The 20,000-nt window shown below is 44.2% G+C and overlaps 1 protein-coding gene across 2 annotated transcripts in view; it reads left to right on the top strand.

Annotated features, from left to right (window-relative positions):
* Positions 1–20,000, top strand: part of LOC113801910 (AT-rich interactive domain-containing protein 3C) — a 238,493-nt gene that overhangs the window by 190,120 nt on the left and 28,373 nt on the right. For both annotated transcript variants that reach the window (XM_070118999.1, XM_070118998.1), the window contains one exon: positions 15,265–15,542. In XM_070118999.1, the coding sequence (XP_069975100.1) occupies positions 15,265–15,542 (278 nt within the window). The remainder of the gene's footprint in view (positions 1–15,264; positions 15,543–20,000) is intronic.

The raw sequence follows: 20,000 nt of genomic DNA, 5'->3' as shown, positions 1-20,000 counted from the left end.
GAGACAGACAGACACACAGAGACACATATAAACAGAGAGAGAGAAGAAAAAGAAAGAAAGAAAGACATAAACACATAAACAGAGAGAGAGAAGAGAAAGAAAGAGAGAAGACACACACAGACAAAGGCATATAGACAGACAGACAAACAGAGACACAGAAACAGAGGGAGAGAGAACGAAAAGACAGCCAGAAAGAAACACAGATAGAGACAAAATACAGAAAGACAGACACAGAAACAGAGAGAGAAGAGAAAAAGAGAAAGAAAGAAAGAAACACACAGAGAAAGGCACGTAGACACACAAACAAAGAGAAAGACAGACGGACTGACAGAGACGCACAGAGAAAGACAAAGACAGAGAGAAAGAAAGAAAGAGACGCACGGAAAAAGGCAAAGACAGAGAAAGAAAGAAAGAGACGCACGGAAAAAGGCAAAGACAGAGAAAGAAAGAAAGAGACGCACTGACGAAAACAAAGACAAAGATAAAGGAAGAAAGAAAGAAAGAAAGAGGCGCACAGAGAAAGACAAAGACAGACAGAAAGAGAGAAAAAGAGACGCACGGAGAAAGACGAAGACAGAGAGAAAGAGAGAAAGAAACGCACAGAGAAAGACGAAGACAGAGAGAAAGAAAGGAAGAGACGCACAGAGAAAGAAAGAAAGGAGACGCACAAAGAAAAACGAAGACAGAGAAAGAAAGAAAGAAAAAGAGACACAGAGAAAAACGAAGACAAAAAACCCCGACGAGATCTTCCTCGCATGGCGGGCCTTACCGTCGCCATAACGAAATCGGTATAGAATCGTATTTACGGAGCATTTACAGCACCTTGGTCCTCGTCCTCGGTATCGCCCTCGAGATTGGCCGAATCGCCCTGTGGGTTGATTGGTGATGGGCCATGCGCGGTTATCTTGGCCATGGGGAGATGGGGCGCTGGGCGAGAGAGCAGGGCGGGCGAGATAGCAGATTTATTTTCTTTTTTCGCAGATTTTTTTTCAGATTTATTTTCCTTTTCGCTGATTTTTTTGTCCAGATTTATTTTCTTTTTCGTTGATTTATTTTTTGTTCAGATTTATTTATTCTTCGTAGACTGATTTTTCTTTCGCAGATTTATTTGGTGCGGATTGATTTTTATTTCTCTCGCAGATTTATTCATTTTTCTCTCGGATTTATTTTCTCGGTTGATTTAGCATATTTAGTAACCCCGCCCCCCTCCCCCCCACCACCCCATTTAACGACGCATTCCCCCATTACCAGCTAGAGGGAGATACTCGTGTCGAACGGGGGAGGGGGGGAGAGGAGAGGAGGAGGAGAGAGGAGGGGAAGGGAAGAGGGAGGGGAGTGAGGAGGGGAGGGGAAGGGAAGGGGGTGGAGATAGTCTGGACCCGGGTGATGCTTCCTGACGAAGATGAGGTCAATGTCATCATTATCGCCGCTATCATCATCATCGCTTTCTTATCAGCTGGTCACCTCGAAGAAGAATGCTTTTTGGGATGGATTTAGGGCCGCTTTTGGGACGCGATGGGACGAGGGTTCGTTAAGGAAGCAGTCGTCGAGAAGGAGGGAGAGGGAGGGAGGGATGGGAGAGTGAGAGGGAGGGATAGGAGAGAGGGAGGGATGGGAGAGTGGGAGGGATGGGAGAGAGGGAGGGATGGGAGAGTGGGAGGGATGGGAGAGAGGGAGGGATGGAGAGAGGGAGGGATGGGAGAGAGAGAGGGAGGGATGGGAGAGTGGGAGGGAGGGAGAGAGGGAGGGATGGGAGGGATGGAGAGGGAGAGAGGGAGAGAGAGGGAGGGAGGGATGGGAGAGTGAGAGGGATGGAGAGAGGGAGGGATGGGAGAGAGGGAGGGATGGGATAAAGGGAGAGAGGGAGGGAAGGAAGGGAGAAGAGAGGGTTGGAGGGAGGGATGCAGTCGTCGAAGAGATGGAGAGAGAGGGAGGGAGAGAAGAAGAGGAGAGAAATGGAGGAGGGATGCAGCCATCGAGATGGAGAGAGGGAGGAAGGGAGAAGGGAAGAAGAGGGGGAAGGAGAGAGAGTGACAGACTCAAAGACAAAAAAACAAAACAAAGAAAGAAGAAAGAGGGAGGGAAGGAAAATGAATAGAGAGAAAGGGGAAAAGAGAAACCAAACAGACAGAGCTCGAGAGACAGAGACATAAAAAGGAAGAGAAAAGAGAAACAGAATGAGAGATAGAAAGAAATAAGAGGGGAAATGACCTTCACTCACACAGGATTAAGGAGCGAGAAGTGCAAGATATCCTTTTATAACATCTAGGATTCTGAGGCCATCCTACTCGTCTCCTTCAGCGGGTCAGACACCAGGATGGAGGATGGGCTTGTGAAGGAAGAGAAGGATGGAGGACAAGGCGACATGAACAACACAAATGGACAGAAGAGAAAGTTTGATAGGATTATGTAGAAAGACCTTTAGGCGGTGTGTGTTTATATAGTACATACGTGTGGGGGGGGGGGGGGGGCGTGTGTGTGTGTGATCCAATACTATACATTAGATTTATAGTGTTCACTATGAGTCACCCTTTGGCTAATATCATAGTTTAGCATTTATGATATATATATATATATATATATATATATATATATATATATATATATATATATTTAAATATATATATATATATATATATATATATAATATATAATATAAATATATATAATATATATATATATATATATATATATATATATATATATATATATATATATATATATATTTAAATATATATATATATATATATATATACGTATATATTTACACACACACATATATACATATACATATACGTATATATATGTATATAAATATATATAAATATATATAATATATATATATATGTATATATATATATATATATGTTTATATGTATATAAATATATACATATGTGTGTGTATATATATATTATGTGTGTGTGTGTGTGCATGTGTGTCTGTGTATATATGTATATGTATATATACAGTGTACATAAACATATATAGATACGTATATGAACCGTATTAATGTTGACAAATGTAGAAAAGGTATGAATAAGAATGCATATCTTCACAATACAAGAGACATATTTGACTGGGTTCGATTACATCCCCTCACGAAGATATAATCGAAACCGGTCAGATACATCTCATCTCATTCATACCTTTTCTATATACGTATATATTTATTTATATATTTATTTTTATTTATTTATTTATTTATGTACATATATATATATATATATATATATATATATATATATATATATATATATATATATATATCCATAAATGTATATATGTATATGTACATATATGTATATATATATATATATATGTGTGTGTGTGTATATATATATATATATATATATATATATATATATATATATATATATATATATTTATATATATATATATGCATAAATATCTTTGTATACATACATATAAATATTAATGACAGGAAGTGGTTTCGCGTCCAATGCTTCTTCCTGTATAAACATTTTCTCCAAGATCAATACTTCCCTTCTGTTCTGAACAAAATTGCCGCATCCGAAGCTTCGAAACGCCAGGAGAAAATGAGGAATGAATTTATTATATATCACAGTATTTGAATCTTCGAACCCCACGGTTTTTAAAGTGTGTCAAATGCAATGTCTCGTCAATTATCGTATTCTTGTCGAATTGTCTCATTTATCTCCGTATCCGAAGCTTCTATTGTTTTGAAGCTTCGAAATCCTAAGGGGGAAACGGTCGTTTTATAGGATTGTAGAATGAATTGTCTCTTTAATTACCGTATTCGACACTCCGGAGCCCTACGGTATAAATGTTTTATTTCTCTCTCTTTCTTTTTCTTGTTTTATTATTATGATGAATTAAGTATCTCATTACATTATCCGAAGCTTCGAACCCCAACCGGAAAAGATTCGAGTCAATGGCAGTCGAACGAATTGCCTCGTTTACCGCCGAATCCGAAGCTCCGTTGTTGAGTCACGAATGCAATGAACCAAAGACTCCAACAGCCAAAATGCGGCATGACAAAGAACATTCCCTTCAAAATCAATACTCTTTTTTAAATATTAAACAAAATTACCGTATGTGAAACCGCAAAAGATTCGTCTTCGTAAAGGGCGTCAAGTGGAGTGTTTGGATCTCGGGCGTCGGGCCAGGAATGGAATGACGTAGAAGTCGCAACGGCCGATGTGGAGTGATCGCGAACAAAGGAGCGAGGTTGTCCCAGCGACTGCGACACCGGACAATGGGCGTCGCACCGGGAGGAGTCACGCTTAATGAGGTGGTCGCTCGAGGACGTTGTAGGTGACCACGCGGGAGAGATGGGGTGGGAGGGGGGGGAGGGGTCGTTCGGAGTGGGTGGTCGTTGGAACAGGCTAATTAGACTGAAGGCAGCGCTATCAGAAGAGAGGCTCGCAGCCGAGGGCGGCCGCCAGGGGGCACCATCGTTCGTAGTAGGAGGGTGGGCGCTGGAAGGCATAGTTTCGCAGATGAAAGGTGGGCGGTAGAGGGCATGGTCGCAGTAGCAGGGTGGGCGGTAGAGGGCACGGCCGGCGTAGCGAGGTGGGCGCTGGAGGCCGCCGGCCGGAGCGGGGTGGTCAAGTGAGCTCGCAGCGCCCATCATCACAACAAGCAGCTACTGGTGTTGAGCGCCCCCGCCTCGCGCCCTCGCCCCCGGCCGAGCCCCGCGCCCGCCGCCCTTGATACGCGCCTGCCTCTTAACCAATCTCCCGCGGCGAAGGTCGCTGCTACAGGCCGCCCGCTACATTCCCGCGACGCGAAGGGCTGCGCCGTGGACAGGTCGGGGTTATCTACACACGCACCTGTTTGTTACCTGTCGCGCCGACACTTGTCAGCTGCTCCCTTGCACGTTATATCAGCTTCGACACGTGTTCAGCCGTGTTCAGCCTTCGAGCCTCATAATGATTCGCTCGCTGCAGCATCATGCTTTTGCCGAAGTTTATGCCCCTTGTTAAGCGTTTTTCTGACGCAGGGTTATGAGGTCGCCCGGTTATGGTTTATGCTGCAGGGGCTCCAGCGCCGCCGACTCCTGTGCGTTATGATGCGGGGGGAAGGTGGTCGTTATGGCGTGCGTCTGCGTTACGTATGAACGCGTTACTTTTAAGTGGTTTTTACGCAAGGGAAGTTTGGCATCTTTTGAAGTTCATTAAATCTTACGAAGCTGAAGTTGACATTATAGTGTGCAAAACAGGAACGATGTTTAGCTCTAGAAAAAATATGTAATTTGCTTCAGTTAGATTCACGTCGAAGTTCGGGTCGCGTTGCAGGTTAAACATGTATATATTTCCATTGTTTTTGAAGATATTATCGTTGTTGTTAGTGTTATTGTAATAATCATCATCATTAGTATTGTTATTCTTATTTTCATTGTTATTGTTACTATCATTATTGTTGTTATTATTATTGTTACTATTGTTATTATTATCGTCATCATCAATATTATTTTCATTATTATTATTATCATTATTACAATAATTATTGTTATTTTTTATTGTAGTAGTAGTAGTATAACTATGATTATGACTATGGTTATTACTATTACTACTATCACTACTATTTTTAATTAATGTTATTATCATCATTATTATTATTATTGATATTATCATCTACATTGATATCATTATCATTAGCAACATTACGTTATTGGTATAATGATTAATAATTATCCTTATGATCATCATTGTTAACAACATTCTGCAAGATACATTATAATATTTCATTTATTTTTTATATGTAATATTACTTTAAAAAAAGATGATTAATGTGTTACAATATATATATATATATATATATATATATATATATATATATATATATATATATGTATGTATGTATGTATATATATAGCTATATAATTACCAGTATAATTGATATGTGTTTAAGAGAGAATATCTTTTAACATGAACCCTTTTTCGCTTTTATTAGACAGATGTCATAACCGTGAACGTTGCTAGTACCAGATTCACACTAAGATTACATGACGAAAGGGTGAGGTAATGATAGTATTGCCCAAAATGCATATTTATAGAATTTTAAACCTTCGTATGCGTGTGACGTCACCATGACCAGGGTAGGTGGGAAAATTAATGTATTTCATAAGAGGGAATTTAATTGTGATCATAAAATGGACGTTGGCAACTGGCAGTGTACGGTTATTAGTTACGAATACATGTGTTCATACTAATCGTCAAGATGCGTGTTTATTTGAAATGTGTGCGTGTTCGTGTGTGCGTGTCCGTGTGGCCGTGTGTGCGTGTGTGTGTGTGTGTGTGTGTTTGTGTGTGTGTCCGTGTGTGTTTGTGTTCGTGTTCGTGTGTGTGTGTGTGTGTTTGTGTGTGTGTGTGTGTGCGTGTGCGTGCGTGCGTGCCTGTGTGCGTGCGTGCGTGCGTGCGTGTGTGTGTGCCTGCGTACGCCTATGTATGTGTGTTCTGAAATAACAAAAAAAAAAAGCCAATCATCTCAACAAACAAGCAGCAAGGTGTTTTAAGTTCAAAGATGTGAACGATAACCAGCGAGAGAACAGTCGCGCGCCGCAAGCGAAAGGGGTTTATGACTGCAAGCACAAGGTCTACGGTCCCGCCATGCATTCTGATGAAAGGACACGCCCGTTTCTGCTGCGAGGCGAAGGAGGGGAAGGAGAGGGCAAGGAAAGAGGAGTGGGAGGGAGGGGGGCACGTGGGGGCAGGAGAGACCGGAGGAAAGAAGGAGAGAAGAGAGAGGCCAAAAGAAACCAGATTTAAGAAGGTAGGAAGAGAGAGGACAAGAGAAACCGGAGGAAGGAAGGAGAGAAGAGAGTGGACAAGAGGAACCGGAGGAAAGAAGGAGGGAAGCGAGAGGCCAAGAAAAAAAAACAGATTAAAGAAGAAAGGAAGAGAGGAGACAAGGTAAACCAGAGGGAGGGTTCGAAGAGGAGGAAAGAGAGAGACCAAGAGAAACCAAATGAAAGAAGGAGGGGAGAGAGAGAGCAAGAGAAACCAAAGGAAGGGTTCGAAGAGGGGAGAGGAAGGTCGCCAGAAGACAAGAGGAAAAAAGAGGGAGGGCGTGGAGAGGGAAGAGGGAAAAGAGAGGTGTCAAGAGAAACCAGAGGAAAGGCTTAGTAGAAGGATAGAGAAAGGGAGCCAGAGAGCAAGGAAAACCAGAGGGAGTGAAGAGGAAAGAGGGAGGGGAGAAAGAGGGTGCTAGAGACCAAAAGAAAGAGGGAGCAAGGGAAGCCAGAGGGAGAGCGTGGAGAGGAAAGAAAGAGACGAGTAAGGGCATGAAAAGGAAAAGAAAGAGTCAAGCAGAGGCGAGAAGAGGAAAGGAAAGAGGGACGCGTGAGGGCGCGAAGAAGACAGAAAGAGGGTCAAGTAAAGGCACGAAGAGGAGAGAAAAGAGAGTCATTTACAGGCGCGAAGAGGAAAAGAAAGAGGGTTAAGAGGGACGAGAAGAGGAAAGGAAAGAGGCTCAATCAAGGACGCGAAGAGGAAAAGAAAGAGGGCTAAGAGAGACGAGCGAGGGCGCGAAACGAAGCCTCCGCGCGCGCCGAGGGACCGACGGCGGGCAGCGAAGGAGTCTCCCGAGCCGACGTGCGGTGCGGAGCCTGGTTTTATGCCCCGTCGTGCTGGCTAAGTTAGGCAGGGCAGACTCAGCCCGCGTGCTCGTAAAGGGTGGGTGTGCCTCCGCTACGTCCGCTACGACCACGCCCCCGCACGCCCACCCCAGCCCACGCCCGCTACCGTCTTGCTGGGAGAACGGGCTGCCGCTCTTACACTCGACGGGGAACGGTCTTGGGGCGGCGGTGTTGAGGGCGGGGTGGGTGCTTCTGGGAAAGGGGCGGGCGGGCTGAGGGATGGACGGATGGATGGATGGATGGACGGGCGGGCGGACAGACGGATAGACAGACAGACAGACAGGAAGGCAGGTGAACGGACAAACAGGCAGATGGATAGACAGAGAGACGGACAGGTTAACAGACACACAGATGGACGGCAAGACAGACAGACAGACGGACAGACAGGCAGGCGTACGGACAGATAGACGGACACACAGACAAACAGACGGACAGATGGACGGACGGGCGGAAAGACAGATAGACAGACATGCACACAAGTCGAAAGCTTATATGCTAGATACGGGATGTATTCCGAATCTCTCTCTCCCTCTCCCCCTCCCTCTCTCTCTCTCTCCCTTTCCCCCCTCTCTCTCTCTCTCTCTCTCTCTCTCTCTCTCTCTCTCTCTCTCTCTCTCTCTCTCTCTCTCTCTCTCTCTCTCTCTCTCTCTCTCTCTCTCTCTCTCTCTCTTCCTTTCCCTCCTCTCCCTCCCTCCCTCCCTCCATCTCCCTTCTCCCTCCCTCTCTCTCTCTCTCTCTCTCTCTCTCTCTCTCTCTCTCTCTCTCTCTCTCTCTCTCTCTCTCTCTCTCTCTCTCTCTCTCTCTCTCTCTCTCTTTCTCTCTCTCTCTCTCTCTCCCTCCCCTCTCCCTCCTCCCCTTCCTCCCTCCTCCCCTCCCTCCCTCCTTCCCTCCCCACCTCCCTCCCTCCCTCCCTCCCCCCCCTTCTTTCTCTCTCTCTCTCTCTCTCTCTCTCTCTCTCTCTCTCTCTCTCTCTCTCTCTCTCTCTCTCTCTCTCTCTCTCTCTCTCTCTCTCTCTCTCTCCCTCTCCCTCCCTCTCCCTCCCTCTCCGCCTCCTCTCTCCTCCCTCCTCCCTCCGTCTCTCTCCATCCCTCCTCTCCCTCTCCCTCTCCCTCTCCATCCCCCTCTCCCTCTCTCTCTCTCTCTCATCCCCTTCTCCCCCTCTCTCTCTCTCTCTCTCTCTCTCTCTCTCTCTCTCTCTCTCTCTCTCTCTCCCTCTCCTCCTCCCTCTCCTCTCTCTCCCTCTTCCTCTCTCCTCTCTCCTCTCTCCCCCTTCCTCTCTCCTCCCTCTCTCTCCCTCTCTCTCTCCCCCCCTCTCTCTCTCCCTCTCCCTCTCCCTCTCCCTCTCCCTCTCCCTCTCTCTCTCTCTCTCTCTCTCTCTCTCTCTCTCTCTCTCTCTCTCTCTCTCTCTCTCTCCTGTTGTTACTGCGAGACAAAGAATAATGCTAACGTCAAAATCTGTGGCTCCTGTACTGGATTTTACGATTTGCGATTTTGCAGATAAACATGCAAATTAACAGCGCATCCTTGCATATCTATCAATGGAAGACGCCTTGTGCATATTGGATATATGATATCATTTTTATTATTAGGATTATTATCTACCTTTTTCTGTCTTTTTCCTTTTTTTCTTTTTCTCTCTGTGTCTTTCTCTCTCTGTGTCATTCTCTCTCTGTGTCTTTCTCTCTCTCTCTCTCTCTCTCACTCTCTCTCTCATCGTCATCTCCTCATCATCATCATCGTCATCGTCATCGTCATCCTCATCATCATCGTCGTCGTCACCATCGTCGTCATTATCGTCGTCATCATCCTCATTATCATCATCATTGTCATCATCATCTCATCTCATCATCATCATCATCATCATCATCATCATCATCATCATCATCGTCATCACCATCATCATCATCATCATCATCGTCATCACCATCATCATCATCATTCTTATCCTCCTTTTGCTTTGTGTATATGTATAGAGATAAATAGATAGATAGGTAGATAGGTAAATAGTTAAATAGATGATAGATGGATGAATAGATAGAGATATATATAGAGAGGGGGAGTATATATATATATATATATATATATATATATATATATATATATATATATATAGAGAGAGAAAGAGAGAGAGAGAGAGAGAGAGAGAGAGAGAGAGAGAGAGAGAGAAGAAGAAGAAAGAGAGAGAGAGAGCGGAAAAGAGAGAGAAAGTGAAAGAGAAAGAGAGAGAGAGAAGAAAGAAAAAGAGAGAGGAGAGAGAGAAAAAAATATATATGAAACTATTAATATATATATTCACCGCCGGAAGTCCTTGTCGAAACGATCTTACATAATGTTCGATTGCAGAATAAAATTCCACTGTTGCGGGATCAAAACTGCAACACGTGTTTGTTCTAACAGGGATATTAAACCGTTAATGTCCGATACCTTTACTAAAGTTTCATAAACCCTTTTTTTTATCTTTTTATAGCTTTTGTTCTGATTATTTATATATTTTTTTAGTATGTTCTTCCGTTGTCCTAAAAGGAAGATATATTTTTGATGTGATATGTTATATACGTCTGATAATAGTTTATTTTATGTTTTTTATTTTCATTATTATTGGTGTTTGCATATTCTCCGCAATGCATAGAATTGATTGGTGTGAAGATTGGTTAAAAGTTTAGTAAATTGTTTTTTTTTTGGCAATCATATTTATTTTTTCCCCTCTTGTATGTATTTAGTGTCATGTCATTAAATATTCTACATTATATATATAGTTTATTTTTCGTTTTTTATTTTATTTTTTATTTATTTTATTTTTATTTTTATTTATTATTTTTTTTTTTTTTCAAGATGGCTTTTCTCCTGTCTCGGTATCACGGTTCTTGCAATCTGTGCTGTTGCATATGTGGTTATTATCGGCATCTGATTTGCACCTGTCTCATCTTTGCTATCACCTGTCGCCTGCTCTTCGCTGCCTCCTTCGTCCTCTCCTCCTCTTCCTACCTCCTTCTCTCTCCTCTTTCTCTTTCCTTCTCTCTCCTCTTTCTCTTTCCTTCTCTCTCTTCTTACTTCCTTCTCCTTCCTCCTTTTCCTTCTTCCTTATCTCTCCTCGTCTTCCTTTTCTCTCCTCTTCTTACGTCCTTCTCCTTCCTCCTTTTCCTTCTTCCTTCTCTCTCCTCCTCTTCCTACTTCCTTCTCTCTCCTCCTCTTCCTCCTTCCTTCTCTCTCTTCCTCTTCCCTCTTCCATCTCCCTCCTCCTCTCCCTCCTCCCTTCTCTCTCCTCCTCTTCCTCCTTCCTTCTCTCTCCTCCTCTTCCTCCTTCTTTCTCTCCCCTCTTCTTCCTTCTTCCTGTTCTTTCTTCCTCTTCTTACTTCCTTCTCTCTCCCCTAGCTCCTTCCTTCTCTCTCCTCCTCTTCTTTCTTTATCCCGTATTCTTTTTTCTTACCGTCTCCCTCATCCTATGATTCTTTCTTCTCATCCTTTCTTCTTCTTTTCCCTCCTCCTCTTCCCCTTTCTCCTCCTCTTCCTCTTTCTCTTCCTCCCTCCCTCCCTCCCTAATCTTTCACCCTCCCCTCTTTCCTTCCCCCCTTCTATCCTCTTCACCCTCTCTCTCTCTTCTTCTCCTCCTCCTTCCCTTTCCTCTTTCCCTCCCTCTTTCCTCCCTCTCCTTCTACCTCCTTTTTCCCTTCCCTCCCACCTCCCTCTCCCCTCTTCACCCTCCTCCCCTTCTCTCCCCTCCCTACACCCCCTCCACCCTTCCTCTCCCCCCTACACCCCTTCCCCCTCCCTCTCTCCCCTTCACCCCCTCCCCCCTACAGTACCAGAATGTGAATCTCCATAAAATTGAAATAAAATGTAAATCGACATCCCGGGGCTCAGAATCTCTCGCGGTCGACACTTCCATCAACCCCTTTTTCTGCCCATTATCACCCCCTCTCCCCTCCCTCTCTCCCATTCTCTCCCTTCTCTCTCTTTTTCTTTCTCTTTTTCTTTCTCTCTCTTTCTCTCTTTCTCTCTTTTTTCTCTTTTTTCTCTCTCTCTCTCTTTCTCTCTCTCTCTTTCTTTCTATCTTTCTCTCTCTCTCTCTCTCTCTCTCTCTCTCTCTCTCTCTCTCTCTCTCTCTCTCTCTTTCTCTCTCTCTCTCTCTCTCTCTCACTCTCTTTCTTTCTATCTTTGTCTCTCTCTCTCTTTCGGGCTTTCGGTTTCTCTCTCTCTCTTTCGGGCTTTCTCTCTCTCTCTTTCGGGCTTTCGATCTCTCTCTCTCTATCTCTCTCTCTCTCTTTCTCTCTCTCTCTTTCTCTTTCGGGTTTTCGATCTCTCTCTCTCTCTCTTTCTCTCTTTCTCTTTCTCTCTCTCTCTCTCTCTCTCTCTCTGTCTCTCTCTCTCTCTCTCTCTCTCTCTCTCTCTCTCTCTCTCTCTCTCTCACTCTCTCTCTCTCTCCGTCTCTCTCTTTCTCTCTTCACTCTCTCTCTTTCTTACTTACTTTTTCTCTCTCTTTTTTTGCTTTCTTTCTTTCTTCCTCTCTCTGTCTCTATCTTTCTATCTTTCTATCTATCTATCTATCAATCTATCTTTATCTTTCCCTTTTTCTCTACGTCTCCAACTCCTCCCTTTTTACCTCCCTCTCTCTTTCCTTGTGCCTCCATCATCTATCTTTCGTTATTCTGTATTTCACCTTCCCCCTCTCCTTCCTTCAATTTCCCCTTCTCCTCCCTTCTAATTCCCCCTCCCCTTCACCCCCTCCCCCCTCCCCTCCCCCTCCTCTGCCCCTAATCCGTCTACCTCCCTTTTGCCCCCTCCTCCTCCTTTTCACCTCTCCTTCCCCTCCCTTCATCTATATCCTTCCTCTCCTGTCTCTTGCCTTCACTTCGCTTCCCTTCACCGTTCCCTTCGCATTCTTTCACTTCATTCTTCTCCCTCTCTCTTCCTCTCTCTCTTTCTTATTCTTGTCTCCTTCCCTCATTCATTTTTTTTCTTAACCTTCCCCCCTTGATCCTCCTTCCCTCCCTCTCTCCCTTATCCTTTTCTCTTTACCCTCCCTCCTTTCCTTCATCCTTCTGCCTTTCCATCTCCCTTTCTCCAGCCGCTCCCCTCCCTTCCCTTGGCTCCCTCCCTTTCTCCAAACCCCTTTCCCTCTCTTTTCTCCCCCTCCTTTCCCTCTCTTTCTCTCCCTCCTTTCCTACCTTTCCCCACCCCCCCTTCCCTTCCTTACTCCACAACCCCCTTCCTTCCCTCTCTCCAATCCCCCCTTTCTTTCCTTTCTCCACCCCGTTCCGTCCCTTTCTCCCCCCTTTTCCTCCCTTTCTTCACCCCTCTTTCTTTCCTTTCTTCCCGCCCCCTTTCCTCCCTTTCTCCCCCCCCATTCCCTCCCTTTCCCCCCTTCCATATAGTCTCTGGCGCTTGCATTTTCCTTTAGTCGTTAATCTTGTCAATTCCCCTCATTCGTAAGTGGCCTTCGCGAGGTTAATAACATTCCCTTAATTCTCTCTCTCTTTCTCCTCCTCTCTCTCTCTCTCTCTCTCTCTCTCTCTCTCTCGCTCTCTCTCTCTCTCTCTCTCTCTCTCTCTCTCTTTCTCTCTCTCTCTAGCTCTCTCTCTCTAGCTCTCTCTCTCTATCTCTCTCTCTCTAGCTCTCTCTCTCTAGCTCTCTCTCTCTAGCTCTCTCTCTCTCTCTCTCTCTCTCTCTCTCTCTCTCTCTCTCTCTCTCTCTCTCTAGCTCTCTCTCTAGCTCTCTCTCTCTCTCTCGCTCTCGCTCTCTGTTCTCTCTCTCTGCTTTCTCTGTCTTTCTCATCTCTCTCTCGCTCTCTCTCTCTCTCCCTTTCTCTCGCTTTCTCTCGCTCTCTCTCTCTCTCTCTCTCTCTCTCTCTCTCTCTCTCTCTCTCTCTCTCTCTCTCTCTCTCTCTCTCTCTCTCTCTCTCTCTCTCTCTCTCTCTCTCCTTCCCGTTACCCCCTCCTCTTCCCCCTCACTTCTCTCCCTTTCCCTTCACCCCTGTTCCCATCTACTCCCTTTTCCCTCCTCTCTCTTCTCCCCTCTTCTCTACTTCCCCTCACCCCCATCTCTTCTTCCCATCATCTTCTCTTCCTCTCCCCCTCTCCCTTCCCCCTCACCCCCCTCACTAGGCAACCCCTCCCGGCAGTGTGTAATTGAGATACATTAAAGTGAATCAAAATACATATTAGGAAACGGCGGAGAGGCGCTCATGTCAACGGGGGAGCCAGGGGAAAACAGACCTTATTCGTAGAAAGCGTAAGACCGGTTATCGTCTGACTTCAGCAGAGAGAAGAATGTGTATAATAAAGTATCGGGAAATTCACAACGTTTGCCGATGTTTCAGTGCGATTCGTTCGTTTTTGCTATGGTTTCGGGTATGGGAGTAGAACGATAGTTACGGGAGTCGAACGATAGTCTGTGATAAATCTCCTGGCGATTCTAAGACTTGAGACATTATGATAGAGATGTGTCTAAGAGTGTGTGTTTTTGTTTATACATGCTTGCTAAATGTATACGAGGGTACCAGAGGGCAAATGTGTGTGTATGTGTACGCGTTTCTGTGTACGGGTGGGATTTTCTTCTTGTTTTTTTTGTTTTGTTTTTTCTTCTTTTTTCGTTTTGTTACCTTTGTTTCTTGATTCTTTTTCTTTTCTTTTTTTCATCTGGTGAAAGGGATGCTGCATCTTTCTTACTTCCGCAGAGAAGGATGTTGGAGTTCGTCTGGGTCGTCTGGGAGTGAAAAACCTGTTGGTGGCGATTGTGTGTGAGAGGGAATCCGTGTTTTTATTTTATTTTTCGTCCTCGCTTATTCTAGCTCGTTCACTCTCTCTCTCTCTCTCTCTCTCTCTATCTATCTATCTATCTATTTATCTATCTATCTATCTATCTATCTATCTATCTATCTATCTATCTATCTATCTATCTATATATATATATATATATATATATATATATATATATATATATATGTATATGCCTCTCCCTGTCAGTTTATGTATATGTCATTATCTCTCACTATCCATCCATCCATCTCTCTCTCTCCTTATTTTACCGTTTTCTTAAACTAATAACCCCCCCTTCCTCTCCACTGGTATGTGAAATACCTGTACACCTGTATGTGTATATATATATATATATATATATATATATATACATATATACATATATACATACATATATATATATATATATATGTATGTATGTATATGTATGTGTATATATATATATATATATATATATATATATATATATATATATATATATATATGTATTTATGTATGTATCTGTATATATATATATATATATATATATATATATATATATATATATATATATATATATATATATATATATCCACCTTACCATTGACCCCCACCTAGTCATCTATGTATCAATCTATCTCCATCCATCCATCTATCCATCCATCTCTATCCATCCATGTATCTATATCCATCTATCTCTATCCATTCATCTATCTTTCTATCTATCTGTCTCCATCTATCCATCCATCTATCTCTATCCATTCATCTATCTTTCTATCTATCTGTCTTCATCTATCCATCCATCTATCTCTATCCATTCATCTATTTTTGTATCTCTCTATCTCCATCTATCCATCCATCCATCTATCGCCATCCATCCACTAATAACCCCCCCCCTCCTCCCGCAGGTATGTGAAGTACCTGTACCCCTACGAGTGCGAGAAGGAGCACCTGTCCACCCCGGCCGACCTGCAGTCCGCTGTTGACGGCAACAAGCGCGAGGGACGCCGCCCCCCCTACGGCACCTACTGCGAGGGGCTGAGTCCTCCCCTGCTCCCCCTGCAGAACCTTCAGTCTCTCCAGAACCTGCACAACCTCCAGAACCACATGAACCTCTCGACGCACCGCCACTTCAACGGCAACGGGGCTCTGCATCCTTCACCGCTGGCGCAGGACTACCTGATGGGTCAGTGGCGTTCTCTTGGCTTGGGTGTGTATGTGTGGGTTGGGGGGGGGGGGGTGCGTGTGTGTAGGGGGGGGGGGGGGGGTGCGTGTGTGGCAGGGGGAGGGATGCGTGTGTGTTGTGGGGGAGGAGGTGCGTGTGTGTTGTGGGGGAGGGGGTGCGTGTGTGTGTTCTTACCTACTTGTTTCAATACGATAGAATTTCAGCTAGCCCCCGTCAGCTATATTTAAATTGTATAACTTTTTAAATTGATGCGCATTTTTGGCATACACTACGTGTTTTGGGAAACTGTTCTATGCTTCAATAGTTCTGCTTGGGAAACTAAAGTTTTTGAGCTCTTTATTGCTCTTTTTACTTTCAACCTTTTGTTGTGTCCACTCGTCCTTCTTGTGTTCAAGATCAAAAAGTCGTTTTTATTTAACTTCACTCTTCCTGTAATACAGTTGAAAAGCATAATCATGTCCTCCCTTTTCCATCTTCCTTCCAGGGTAGTAAGCCAACTTCTCTGGTCTATCTGTGTTACTCATATCTCTTAGAGTTGGTGCCCATCTTATGGCCGCTCTTCGAACTCTTTCTAGTTTGTCTTTATCCTCCATACTACTGCACCGTACTGGACTAGGTCTTTTGATTTCTGTAATGGTCTTTACCATATCTTTGTCCACATACGAATGCCCTCTTCATGTTGGCAATCAGTCCTGGCATTTTGTGGGCTTTTTCATACATATGATCATTTGGGCTTAGGTTTCAGTTTATAATTACCCAAGGATCTTTTCCCTGTCAACTGTGATTAATATTGCCTTTTAATCTATATTGGAATGGTGGGCGATTTCTACTTTCCGCGAACCTGACTACGTGGCATTTATTGGTATTGAATTCCATTTTCCAAGTACAACTCCACGGGAATAAGTTCTCGATGTCACTTTGGAAGCATTGGCATGAGACACTGTCTGTTATCCTTTTTTGTATTTGCGTCGTCTGCAAACATATTCAGATAACTACCTGGGCTTATGTTTGACTGCAAATCATTGACGAAAATAGTAAACATAATCTGCGCCAACACCGATCCTTGAGGCACTCCGTTGGTTACTCGTCGCCATGTAGAATGTTTCCCTCTAATTACTGTGCTCAACTGCCTTTCTTGAAGAAAGTCCTTCATTCATGCGAGGAGTTTGCCTTTCACTACACCTAGGTGCTCTAATTTCCACAGTAGTCGTCTATGAGACACCTTATCAAAAGCCTTTTTGAAGTTCAAGTACACACAATCCACTCAGCCGTCTCGTTCTTGCAACATTTCAGATATTCTATTATATGTGTGTGTGTGTGTTTGCGTGTGTGTGTGTGTGTGTGTGTCTAGATGTTTTTATCTATCAAGTGTTTATCTGTCTATCTACCTATCTCTCTATTTATTTTATTTTTTACTTTCTTATCTTTATGAATATATATCTGTAGCCATATAGATATGCATACTACGTTATGATATGATAATGAGATATAATTAGGAGGAAAAATAACCTGATTTCTATAAAGATGATATTTATAGCTGAAGGGTCGGGTCGAGTCGAAATTATCCACGCTCTAATTATCAACGTTATAATTCATTATTCAATGTATTTTTAAGCAGTCCACACGCGAACCTGTCCAGAAGAATCATTAATCTTCCGAGAAATTCTCTTAATTTTATAACGAGACGTTGCGTAACACAGCCATGGTGTGACTAATCTCATTTATTTGTCCTTAATGTATGCGCGTCTGCCTCGAGAGCTGATGAGATTGAGCCATTTTTCCGAGGTGGATGATGAGGGACGAAATGTGTGTCGTCGAAGGCCATTTTGTGGGGGTGGATGTTGGGTGAAATTTGTGCCTTCGAGAGCTATTTTTTGGAGGTGGATGTTGGGTGAAATTTCTGCCTTCGAAAGATATTTTCTGGAGTGGATGATGGCTAAAATTTGTGCCTTTGAGGGCAATTTTCTGAGATGGATGTTGACTAAAATTTGTGCCATTGAAGGCCATTTTCTGGGGTGGATGACGGCTAAAATTTGTGCCTTCAGAAGACATTTTCCGGAGTGGATGCTGGCTAAAATTTGTGCCACTTATGGTCATTTTCTGAGATAGTTTTCATCCTGGTTGCCAGACAAGGGCCATAGCTGTGCCATTGAGAGCCATTTTCAGAGGCGGTTGAAGAGGGCCTAAGTTGCAAGCCAGTTTCTGAGTTGACTGACAGTAGCCAAAGTAGGCATATCAAAAATCTCTTCGTGTGATTAATGACAGGGGCCAAAAGTATGCCATCGAGAGACAGTCTTGGAGGTTGCTGACGAAGGACAGAAGTCATGGGCATCAAGGACCATCTGAAGTCGCTGATGATGGCCAAAAGTCATACCCTCAAGAGTCATTCTGAGTCCACTGACAGGGGTAAAAGTTGTGCCACCGAGAGCCAGTTTCTGAGGTTGACAAGACCCAAAGTCATGTCATTGAGCCAATTTCTGAGGTTAACAAGAGCCAAAGTCATGTCATTAAAAAACATTTCCTGGGGTTGATGATAGAGGCTAAGGTCCTTTTCTTAAGAGCCAGAGTCATGTCATCATGATCAATTTTCTGAGGCTGTTGCAAAGGCCAAAATCATGCCACCAAGAATTTTATCCTGAAGTTTTTGACAAAGGTCAAAGTCATGTAATCGTAAACCATTTTCTGAAATCTGCGAGCACCAGAGTCATGCTACTGAGAGCCATTTTCCGAGGGTGCAGATGAGGGTCAAGGGAGTGTCAGATAGGGCCATTGAGTGCCGTTTTCTGAGGTCCCTGACTAGAGCCAAAGTCGTGTCATTGAAAGATACTTTCTGAGGCTGACAGGGACCAAAGTCATGCTATTCACAACTATATTTTAAGGTGACTGGCAAACCTTAAGTGGTGCCAGGGAGGTCATAAATTGCCATATTCTAAGGTTATTGATGAGGGCCAAAGCAATTCTATGGGGTTCACTGAGGGCCAAAGTAGTGCCACTGAGAGATATTTGAGCACGTTTTCTTTAAAAAAAGGAACAAAAAAAGGGTAGATAAGTTGGAAAAGGAAGTAGAGAGAGTCAGTGAGAGAAGGAGTGGGAGAAAGAGAAAGAAAGAACAAATGAGACAGACACACATCCCGAGCACCTCACACTAAACATTATACATTACACAGAATATCTTCCTCCACGCCCCATGTATTAAGCCCCAAACACCATACATTGAAAGCCCCAAAGCCCAAAGCAGCGCCTCCCCTACACGAGGCGCCCAACGCCCCACGACGGACACTTGCAGAGCGGACGGTCCGTCAGCCGCGCCGGGCTCGTCGTGTATGTATCCTGCGCCAGATCGTGATCACTCTCAACATTTGCATCTGCACGGCCGTGCTCAGCAATATCGCAATTACCCGTTGCTCCGTGATTACGTATGTAAATGATCAGCCGACAAGATGGCGGGCGGCGGGCGGGAGGGGGCGAGGGGCGCCCGCACGATGGTCGAGATTGCGGGTCGGGCCGAGGGAACGTGGACCTTGCGGGCGGCGGTGGATGCGCCCGCGTTGGGGGCGGGCGTGGGCTGGCTCCCCCGCCCGCGGTGTCAGAGCCACCCACGTTTTCTGTATCAGTGTGAACGCCGGACTTTGTAGCTGTCAACCCACGACGCCGCGCTGGCCCCCACCGCCCGCCCCTCACGTGGCACCGCCTGACGGGAACAGCGCTCGCCTGCGCGCCGCGAGATTCGCTCTCGGAACGGATCGCGGAAATCAATTACCTGACCGAAGAACCTTTCACCCGCGCGGAACACGAAGACACGTGAACACGCGACCACGCCTCAACGCCGCTTGAAAACAACGCGGGGACGGAGAGCGGGGCCCGGCGTCACGGAAATGCTACGTCACGGGAGTCCTTTGGCGTCGGCGGGCGGAGGCGCGGGCGGTCCGGCATGAGCTGTGCTGTCTCTCATGGGGGGAGGTGGAACCGTATTCGATGATGATTATGGGCGCAGTGTAATTGGTCAGGAAATAGAGGCAATGGTAATAATCATCATCGTTATCATTAGTCATCATGATAATGATGAAGATAATGATAATAGTGATACTGCTACTACTGTTCCTATAAATATTACTACTACTACTATTACTATTACTACTACAACTGCTAGTAATGATGATGATAATAGTGACAGTAAAAATAATAATGATATAAATAATAATAATAGTAATAATAATAATATGATAATAATAATAATAACCATAATGATAACAATAATAATTATATGTTGACAATTATAATGATAATAATGTTCAATTTCCTTTTGCAATCAGATATGCAATGAATATACACTCATGCGATGACTTGCAAGAGTGTATATTCAGAGCCTTCTAATTTGTTAAGAAATATCTAATGAGAGGCAATTTACTCTTTACTCAAATAGAGGTAAGTTATGTTGTAGGAAACCAGATTTATAAA

This window comes from Penaeus vannamei, chromosome 43 (assembly GCF_042767895.1).
Source record: "Penaeus vannamei isolate JL-2024 chromosome 43, ASM4276789v1, whole genome shotgun sequence".
In the NCBI taxonomy this organism is placed as follows: Eukaryota; Metazoa; Arthropoda; class Malacostraca; order Decapoda; family Penaeidae; genus Penaeus; species Penaeus vannamei.
The sequence above is the reverse complement of the archived record's forward strand: the minus strand, read 5'-3'. Positions and strand labels throughout refer to the sequence as shown.